The 10,179-nt window shown below is 48.1% G+C and overlaps 1 protein-coding gene across 5 annotated transcripts in view; it reads right to left on the reverse strand.

The window, feature by feature from the left end:
• RBPMS (RNA binding protein, mRNA processing factor) overlaps nucleotides 1-8,157 on the reverse strand; it is a 162,871-nt gene extending 154,714 nt beyond the window's left edge. For 3 of the 5 annotated variants that reach the window (XR_012483499.1, XM_074275404.1, XM_074275402.1), the window contains exon 1: nucleotides 7,909-8,157. Coding sequence is in view for 3 of the 5 variants with exons in the window: in XM_074275404.1 (XP_074131505.1) it covers nucleotides 7,909-8,016 (108 nt within the window). In the remaining 2 variants the exon portion in view is untranslated. The remainder of the gene's footprint in view (nucleotides 1-7,908) is intronic. The other 2 variants (XR_012483498.1, XM_074275403.1) reach the window with 1 other exon arrangement.
• Nucleotides 8,158-10,179: the final 2,022 nt, after the last annotated feature.

Consider the following 10,179-nt stretch of genomic DNA (forward strand, 5'->3'; position numbering starts at 1 on the left):
GGGGAAAGAGTGAGAAAGAGGGAGGGAGAGAAAGAGAGGGATAGATGAAGGGAGGAAGAAAGAAAGAGGGAAGGTGGGAGGGAGGAAGATAGAGAGGGAAAGGGAGAAGGAGAGAGAGGGAGAAGAGGGGAGGGGAGGGAGGGAGAGGGAAAGAAAGAGAGAGAGAGAGAGAGAGAGAGAGAGAGAGAGAGAGAGAGAGAGAGAGAGAGAGAGAGAGAGAGAGAGAGAGAGAGAAAGAGAGAGAGAGAGAAATTCTTGGGAATAGGGGTGGTTCCACTTTTTGTCTCTAGCTCCTGATGTAAAGGAAAATAACTTGGAAAGACTTAATGACTTACACAATGACAATAAGGAAGCCCCAATGATGCAAGAGGCCACCCACCCTCCTGACAGAAGGGTGGCACAGCCTACTTGCAAACTGAGACATAATTTTGGGGAGAGGGTCTATGTATGGTTCTGTTCTGCCTGACTGCTTATGAGTTATGAAAAAGACTTTTTTTTTTAACCTCTTTCTAGGGAGAGAATAATTAGCAAGAATGATGCCCCCCAAAAAGGAGGAATAAAAGAGGCAGCTTTCAAAATCCAAAGCTGGGAAAGGAAGGCATTGGTAAGGAAGCACCCGACAAGAAGGACGGTTCTGAGGGTAACATATTGGATGTATTAGAATATTTTTAAAAAGAGCAAGCTGTATATAATAGAGATGTGCTGTCACATATAATCCTCTTTTGTATGGAAATGAAATGTCCTTTCTTTCCTGGCACTCATTACTTTTGGAATAAAAAGGATTAAAAAAAAAAAAAAAACATGTCTTTGACTGAATGAAACTTTAAAAAAAATAATTTTTTTGGTTAGAGAATATGATGCAGTGGATAAAACCCCTGCCCTTGAACCAGGGGGATTTGAATTCAAATTCAACCTCAAATATTTGATACTGTGTGACTCTGGGCAAGTCACTTAACCTCAACTGACTTGCCAAAAATAAATAAGTAAAAATAAAATGAAAGTGTGGGATTGGGTAATGTAACTTGGTAAAAAAAAAAAAGGTCTTGACCTATTCCCTATCTGATCTCTTCTCTCTAGTTCTTAGGGGCCAGAGGAAAGGATCCCTGCTCCAAATCTGAGATCTCTCCCTGACTGATGGACTTATGTTAGCCAAGTCTTTTCTTCCTCAGCCTCAGCTTCTCCATCTGAAAAACAGGGGGTCGGGTTCTCTGTCCTTTCAGCTGCAAATCCTATTTCTGAGGAAGCAGAGAGGATTGGGGGACCAGCAAAGAGAAGGTCAGCATTACTCAGTGAGTGGGGAACAGGAAGATGTGGACCAAATGCCACAGAATAGGGAAAACTAATGCTGCCTGTTAGTGAGGAACATGATCCCCCTACCAAGTCCAAGATCTATGGAGCCAAAACTAGAATGTTTCCAAGAGCAATAGATGGGGCATTCAAAAACCAGGGTTCAAATCCCATTCTGATACTTTGTCCATGTGACTCTGGGCAAGTCACTTACCCTGTCTGTGCCTCAGTTTCCTCTTCTGTCAAATGAAGAGTTATACTAGGTAAGAAATGCAAATGTTGTTATCCCCATTTTACAGTTTAATCCCCAGGGAGGGATAAGGGATTTTTTCCACAAAATTTCCGTGGACTCACACCCACGACCCCTGACTTCATACACAGTACTGTCTTTACATTGTCCAACTTTAAAGAGCTGTCCAGTGTCTCTGAGAGATGACCAATATGGATGAAAAGTACTTAGCTCAGATGCCAGCCATCTCACTATGCACTACTCTAAGATTTGGATTGTGCTTTATGAATCCTAAAAACACTGAGAACCCAGAACCAGGAGAAGGAGGAAACAGGGTTTTCTAGGATTGTTAAGAGGTAAGTACCCAAAAGGAGGAAAAATGAGACGCAATAGCCCTAGATAAGCATCCTGGGCTGGCTTTGATTCATTTGGAAATAGGGAGCCAAAGAGGATTTTTGAGGAGGGAATTTCTATGTTCAAAGATGGTTTTAAGAAGACCTAGCATGAGATAGAGGAAAGAATGTTGGATCCAAAGACCTGGATTTGAATCCTGGCTCTATCTTCTTTAGCCATGATAGAAAGATGTTTAATCTGTCCAGCCTCAGTTTCCTTCTATGCCCTATGAAGCCATATGCCTTCTAAAGTATATTAAAGAGAATGAAGAGAAGTAGAAGAGTCAGTTATGCTTCATTTATCGGTGCAGATATGAAGTAATGAGATCCTCAGTAAGCTTGGTGGCAAAACTAAAAGTAAAATGAAAATAATGACGATACATTTATTTAGTTCTGTAAGGATTTCTAAAACACTTGAAATCAAATGAGATTCTCAAAACAAGACTGCAAAATACATGCTGTCATCCCTATTTTTCATACAGATGAAAAAACTGAGGCAGTTTATGCAACTGCAGTAGAATTTGAACTCAGGTCTTTCTTACTCCAACTCCAACCCTCTATTACTCAGTTGCAGGATGAACAGGAAGAGACAAAGAGGAACAAGGCTGTTCTCAGTCAGGGCCATCCCTCCTGCTCCCAGCCTCAAGGGATGTTCTGTAATGACACGGGATTAAAGAGAGATCCCAGGCTGAATTCCTTCCCCCTGGGCCATGCCAGGGGAGGCACTTGCCCATGGCATTCACACAAACTCCACTGAAATACCAGCATATCATACCTTCATCAAGAGAGTCGGAGATGTCCACTGTCAGCCTGCCCTGAGCCTAGCCAATCATATCCCAAAGGCTCTTATCCCCAGAAAGTATCTCTATTTTCTGAGAAAATCTTTCAGCCCTCCTGGAATCTCTCTAGAGAAGTGGCTTCAGCCTTCTGGAGACAGGCAGAGGAAACTGAGTCAGGCTCTCCTCCAAAGTCCCAGCAACAAAGGCTTCCAAGGAGTCACACATATCAACTCTGCTGTGCATCCCATGAATTAAGATAAAACTTCACCAGGCTCTGTTGGGGGGGCAAAAGCATCACGTGGTTTCCCACCTTCATAATTTATTGAATACATAGAGTCCAAAACATCAGAAGAGCTCAGAGAGGCTGGTATGCATGTGGCTCTGAGGTCCAGAAGCCTGACCAGTTATATCTTCGGCATCTTTGCAAACACCCCAAAAACGATCTTCGTCTTAGGAATCCATATCTGGATTTCTGAAAACTACAAAACCAAACCTGGAAGAGTACCATTGTCTTTGCTCATATGGTCTAATTTGTTTTTTGAAACTCAATCAACTCTAATTCACTCAAGGTCAAAATGGTCTTCTAATTTGCCAGCAATGATAAAGATATAAAACACTATTGAGAAATGTCTGTTGGATGAGATGATTGATACCAGTTCCAATGATCTTGGAATGAAAAGAGCCATCCTCACCCAGAGAGAGGACTGTGGGAACTGAGTGTGGATCACAACATAACATTCTCACTCTTTTTCTTATGTTTGCTTGCACTTTGTTTTCTGACTCATTTTCTTTTCTTTTTGATCTGATTTTTCTTGTGCAGCAAAAGAATTTTATAAATATGTTTACATATATTGGATTTAACATATATTTTAACATGTATACTATATATTGGATTACTTGCCATCTAGGGGAAGAGGTGGGAGGAAGGAGGTGAAAATTTGGAACACAGGTTTTCCCAAGTGTCAATGTTGAAAAATTATCCATGCATATGTTTTGAAAATAAAAAGCTTTAATAAAAAAGTGGGAACAAAAAAAAAGAAAGAGAGAAATATCTGTTGGACAACATTCCATTAAAAAAAAAATTACCCTAGCTTATTTGGTCCTTATTGACTGACCTGAAAAATGGCATGAATGGTTTCCAGCTCAGACCCTGGAACAGCAAGGACCAGAGCTTCTGAACTCCTTCTCTGTCATGGACTTCTGTAGCCAATCAATAGAGGTCCCTTCTCAGAAGAGTCTTTATAATTGCATAAAATAATGCCTACTATACTTCTTATAGTAGTAGTATTATATTATATTTAAAATAATATAATAATCATTGTATTATGATAACTTATTGATTTGTTGACTGTAGATTAGAAAGGAAATAAATTGTACATATATATGTTGAAAAGTTTCCAGCCCCCCAAGTTAAGAACCGGAGGCCTCAATAAGATTTGAGTGACTGATTCCCTTATATCATTATATATCTTTTATATCATTAACAAATTTCAAGAAGCCATCTTCAATATGATAAAAATCCCAAGGGGTTTTCAAAGAAGAGCCAACGTGGCCATGTTCAGAGGCACTTTGCTGCCAGGAGACAAAGTGAAAGAATATCTATGAATAGTTTATTGCAACTTCCAAGAGGATTTTGCCACACAGTTGCACCTAACTTGTTACAAATAAACTTCAGATTTGTTTGGGATCTTGTTACCACAGACCAAGACACCTAGACAGACAGACAGACAGACAGACACACACACACACACACACACACACACACACACACACACGAACCCCTTTGGGTTATTGGTCCCCAGGAGATTGGCAGCCTCTCCCTCATCATGTACAACGAGATGGCCATGTCTTAAAATAAGATTCTTTCCCCATGGAATTTGAGCACAACATCCAAAGTAAAACACAATCTAGCCTGGTTCCAGTTGTGAGAAACTTCAGACCCTCAAAGCAGCAAGCCCTTAGTAGTTGTTTTGACACTTCTGAAATTTGGTAAATTTTCCAGCATCCCTGCTTCCCAATCCCTATCCAATAGCTTGGAATTCCCCAAAAGTACATGAACTCTGAGGCCATAACTATAGCAGCGTGAAAAACCTGGGGCCTTTTTAACCAAAAGAAATGAAGCCGCTGAGGTGAATTCACCATCAAATCCACCACTGACACTGCTCGTCTCCCCACCACTCATTTTAAATTTGTGCGTCAGCTATTTTCAGTCCTGGATAGTCCGAAATATGTGTCCAACTGAAGGAGAGGGGGCCTGATGCCCTCCCAAAACAGGACCACCAGCAGGACTCATCTAGGGCCCACCACATATCCCTAAGGGGTCACATTTCTGCAGGACTGTTGTCCTTAACAGGAAGCAGACACCATGCTGCTTTGCTAACTGTAATTCAGTTCCCATATCCCGTGGAGGCTGAAGGATCCTGGAGTTGATAACCCTTTAGCATGTGTGTGTGTGTATGTGTGTGTGTGTCTGTATCTGTATCCACGTCTATCCTGGTCCCACCTGGAATAAACCTTATGAACACTTTTGCAAAATATTGAAAAACATAAAATATGTAAGATTTCAAAAGAAGCTAATTATCTTGAAATTCAGTTATCAAAATTGAAAAGAAAAAAAAAGTCCATGGCCGTCAGATTAAGAATCTATGCTTGGTAGCTTCTTTTACTTCATTGTGCTAAGTGAGTCTGTGTTGAACAAACATTGATTCCCCCAAGAGAAAAACTGTAAAATATACCCACCCATTTACTTAGTAAAGTTATTAACACCTCCCAGCCCAAAAGACCGAGATGGGGACAGATGCATCCATGAGGACTCAGGTCCTGATTTTCTTTCACTTTTCTTCAGGATTAAGATTCACTGCCAATTTTGAAATTCAAGGGAGATTAAGGCAGAGGAGGGAATAAAAATAAAAATCTCTCCCTCAAATAAATATTATTAAAGGGCTTGTGTTTTCAGGAAATCAAAGGCTGATTTTTCCCCCCCAAAGTTCTGCCCAGAATTCATCTCAGCCCCAAATTCTTTCCAGTTTGGGCATTCTCCCTCTCAGTGACAAGGACCCAAGACTGATCTGACTAAATGAGGCATTCTTCAACTGGGATCCAAAGCGTAGCTGAAGGGATTTTGGAAAGTCTGTAAACTCTTTATTCAATAACCTTTGGTTTCTATTGTAATCCTCTTGTTTTATGAATTCCAACACCTAAGGGGTCCTCAGGCTTCAACAGAAGTGGGTGGTCCAGTCTGACATGCACACAAAGAGATTAAGAACACGGATCTGGTTCAATTTGTTCTTAGACCCACCCTAGCCCTAGCGGCCAGCTTCAGGGGGACTAAGAAGCCATTTGTCACTCCTCTCCTTATGAGGGAAAACTTTGTATTAAGGTGGCATAAATTTACGTTTCATGGTAAAGGGTTATTGAAGTAACTAGTGGTAAACAATAAAGCAGCTGGAGGCAGGTGGATGGGGGATTTGATCTCCCAATCAAGGTCAGACTCTGTCACCCACAATCACCATCAGCGTCCCTCACCCCCAAGAAGAAACCTGGGTAATACCAAGTTGAGGAAGCTGGACAAGGGGAAGGGAAGGTGGGAGAGGGGGAGAGGTGGATGGGAAGGGGGGTCAGGGTGAGGTCATGGTAACCATCGGGTTGGAATCATCCCTTGGGAAAATACAAAAATCAAAACCGCCCCAAACTGAGATTTACAATGAAGCTCTCACCCAGGAAGTGTGACCCCAAACTTCAGTGCAAAAAGCAAAGGCTGGAGTATCCTCTTACTCCCCGAGGGTACTATTTATAGGTGCTACCCTGACCCCTCCCAAAGAAAAGCGCGCCCCAATCTCCAAGCACAATACAACCTTCCCAGAGCTGAGCCAGGACTTAGTGGCAAGTCCCAGGCCCTTACAGATACAGTTCATGTTTATCCCCCAAGCCTCACACACGCTTTAGTTTTTCCGGGACGGTATCAGCCCCAATGGATCCCCTTGGAAGATGGAAATATATTTGCAATGACTGTACATGTATAACCTATGTCATATTCCTTGCTGTCTCAGGGAGGGAAGAGAGAAAAAAACTTGGTCCACAAAATCTTACTAAAATCAATGTTGAAAACTCCTTGCATCTAACTGACCAAATAAAATGCTACTGAGAGAAAGGAAGAAGAGAAAATAAAAGTAGAGTTTGACTTAGTCCAGTCAATCCCTCAGCAGAATGCACTTCCAACTACAAGTATTTATTCTGCGCCTGCAGTAGTGGAAGCGTGAGCAGGCAGGAAGCCTCGGAAAGGCACGGGACATTAAGCAGAGGGCGCAGAGTTTCCCCGAAGCTAAGCCAGCCCAAAAGATAAGGCTGGGGGCTCTGGGGCCACACACACCGCTCCACCCAGTGCAAGCAGGGCTCCGGGGTGCAGCGGGGAGCGCCGGGTCAGCTCTCGGAGCACCGCGGGCCAGGCAGTCACGGAGGGGTAGGCGGTGGGTGGGGGTTGCGTCCAAGTTACACTGTTTCCAAGTTACAGAGGAAATGCAGGCTCCTGCGGCAGGGCAGAGCTTTCCCACGTGCGGGCGGGCGTCCTGCAGCCTAGCCCTAGCCCGCACCCGCCCAGCGCCGGCACTTCCCCAGGCCCCAGGCGCAGACGGCGGCCCCGGAGCCAGAACCGCGTCCGGGAGGAATGTACCTAATGAGTTATCTATTAATCTCCAAGTGCTGGGGGAGGAGGGAAAGGAAGGAGGGGGGCTCGACTTTCCAAACTCAGCCCGCCCGCCCCGGCCCCCGCCAGGATCGGACAAGCACACACACACACACCCCGACGGAAATGCTCGGGGTGACCGCAGCACCACTTGTCTGGGTCACCACATGTTCGGGGCGGCCGGCAGAGATCCGCGAAGGTCGGGGCGGCGACCGGGGCAATCTCCCCCAGCCACAGACAGGCTAGGGTAGGAGGGGACGCCACAGCTGGCCCGCTTGCCGGTCAGTCCGTCTAGGCCGTGAAGAGCCCAGGCCCCGACTCCCTCGCGTGCCCTCCCATCGGATTCGGGCGCCCTATCCCATCGGTTCCGATCCGTCCCTTCCCGTCTGTGGCAACTCCAGAGAGCCCCGGGTCGTCCGGCCAGTAAAGGGGAGCCCCGGACCTCTACCCCCTGGCCCCAGTGGTCCGGCTCAGTCCTCTCCCCCCACCCCCACCCCCGACTTCCAGTCCACGGGAGCGCTCGGGTCCGCCCGCCCGTACCTCTTCCTCGGGGAGGCCGCCGTCGCTCGGGCTGGGTTCCTTATCGCTGCTGCCGCTGCTGCCACTGCCGCCGCCGCCGCCGCCGCTGCCTTTGGTGCTACTGTTCATGGTCCCGGGGGGCCCCAGCCGGCCGGCAGTGCGCGCGGGGGTCTGGGTGCGGGGCCCGGAGCTCGCCCCCCGACGGCCGTCCCCGCTTGCCTGGTCGCGTCTGACTCGCCGGCCGGCCGCCCGACCGTCCGTCCAGCGGCCCGCGCACCCCGAGGGGCCGCTGCGGAGCCCGGACTTGGACGCGGGGAGAAAGGGAGCGAAGGAGGGCCGGGATCCGAGAGGTGAGCGCCCCGCAGGCCTGGTGGGGGCCGACGGGCGCCGGTGACCGCAGCCCCGAGGGCTGGGAGGAACTGCGCGGTGGGCTCCGGGAGCTAGCTGAGCTGCTGCCGCCGCCGCCGCTGCCGGGACTGGGAGAGGCGGCTGTGGCCGGCCAGTGTGCGCCAGCCCCGGGAAGTGGGAGAGTGCGAGCCTCCCGCCCCCCAGGCCGCCGCCGCCGCCGCCGCTGCGGCCGCGTCCGCGTCGTCGCGTCCCACCCCCAGCCAGCGCCCCTCCTCCTCCCCCTCCCTCCAGCCCCTCCCCCTCCCGCCCTCCGGGGCTGCGGCCCGAGGGGAAAGGACCGGAAAGTCCGAAGCCCGGCCCCCGCGGCCGCCCCGAAAAGGAGTGGCTTCGGGGCCCGGGATCTAAGAGTGCCCCAACCCGGAGGCCCACCCTGCGGCTCCACGAGGAGGAACTGAGCCAAAGTCACCTGGGCGCACTCCTCGAGCTTGAACCGTAGGTCTGGGGTTCCCGGACCAGAGCGGACCTAAGCTGCAGTGGCCCGATTCGGTTCAGCCCAGTTCTCCCCGTACTTAAGAGCTCAGCTCAGCTCCATTCTGATGGGGTGTGGGCCGCCTGGGTTCGAGGGGGCACCATGCCAGTGCCGGACACTGACATCAAAGGAGATCCTAGGGACCACATCTAGAGCCAAGGCCCCACGAGCAGTCAGTCAATAAACAATCCGATCTCAAGCGCCTACTAAGCGCTAGGGACTAGGAAGCAAGGGCGAAAGACAGCCCCTGCTTTTCTGGATCTCTCGGTCTGAAAGGGAAGACCCGCACCAACTCCGCAAAAACGATACAGGCGGGAGAAATTGAAGGTAACCCACGGAGAGAAGGAGCTAGAAATAAAATAATCCAAATAAGCCGCAACCCCAAGACCTATACAAAGGAAATTGAAAGTAATGATGGGTGGGGTGGGAAGGCAGTTGGGGGTGGGGGAGCGAGACCGAGCCTGGAAGGCTCCTCCTCCTCTTCCTTCACCTCCTCCACTTCTTTCTCCTCCTCCTCCCCCATCCCAGCTGGGGTCCTCCAAGGGCTCACAAAGATAAGTTCCAGGCCCCCTACGCATCCCATGATTCCTCAGAAAATCACTGCTTTGTCTCCCTCCAATCCCCGAAACTGGACTCAACTCAGAGCAGGTTGAACCGATGGAGAACCAGATGATCTCAAAAGCCCCTTCCTCACTCAATCAGTCAATGCATATTCATTAAAAAGCCGATTTTGTGCCGAGTACTATGCTAACCCTTCGGATTCTGAACATCGTCATGGTTCTGGATTCCAAGTACCCAGAAATCGGGTTTGGGGATGGTGGGAAGGGGCCTCAGCCTTGGGCTGGAGAAGCCCACGTTCAAGAAATGTCTTATTATGTTCCTAGGTCACTGCCATCACCTGAATATTCCAGAGCCTCCGTATTTGGGATCCACAGGAATCTCTGCCCAACAATCCCCTAAGGAAAAACCAAGTGGATGAAGCATGCCTGGTGTGCACATGATATCACAGTTACAACAATACTATTTACTATTTAGCTATTCCTATAAAGTTTACAAAGCACTTTGCTGGGTTATCTTCTTTGATCATCACAACACCCCAGAGAGGTAGATGCTTTCCTTCCACTCCTTCCCCTAGCTGCCTGATGGGCAATCACATTGTATGTCAGTTCTTCACTTGGTTCTCCCAGACATTGAAGATGAGCCTAAAATTGGACAACAGGCCTGGAGTGCTCTAGGGAACCTATTTACTCACTTCTGACGGCCCCCAGCTGCTTCCTGAGCCAAAGCCTACCAGAATTGTTTTAGGGATGCTATGCCTAGAATGCTGGAAAAATCAGAGAATTCAGATCAGAGACACCCCAAAAGCCCCTGGAGAGATGCATAGTGGGTACAAGCAGATGCAGAATATCACTAAT

The sequence above is a fragment of the Sminthopsis crassicaudata genome, chromosome 6 (assembly GCF_048593235.1).
Source record: "Sminthopsis crassicaudata isolate SCR6 chromosome 6, ASM4859323v1, whole genome shotgun sequence".
Taxonomy (NCBI): Eukaryota; Metazoa; Chordata; class Mammalia; order Dasyuromorphia; family Dasyuridae; genus Sminthopsis; species Sminthopsis crassicaudata.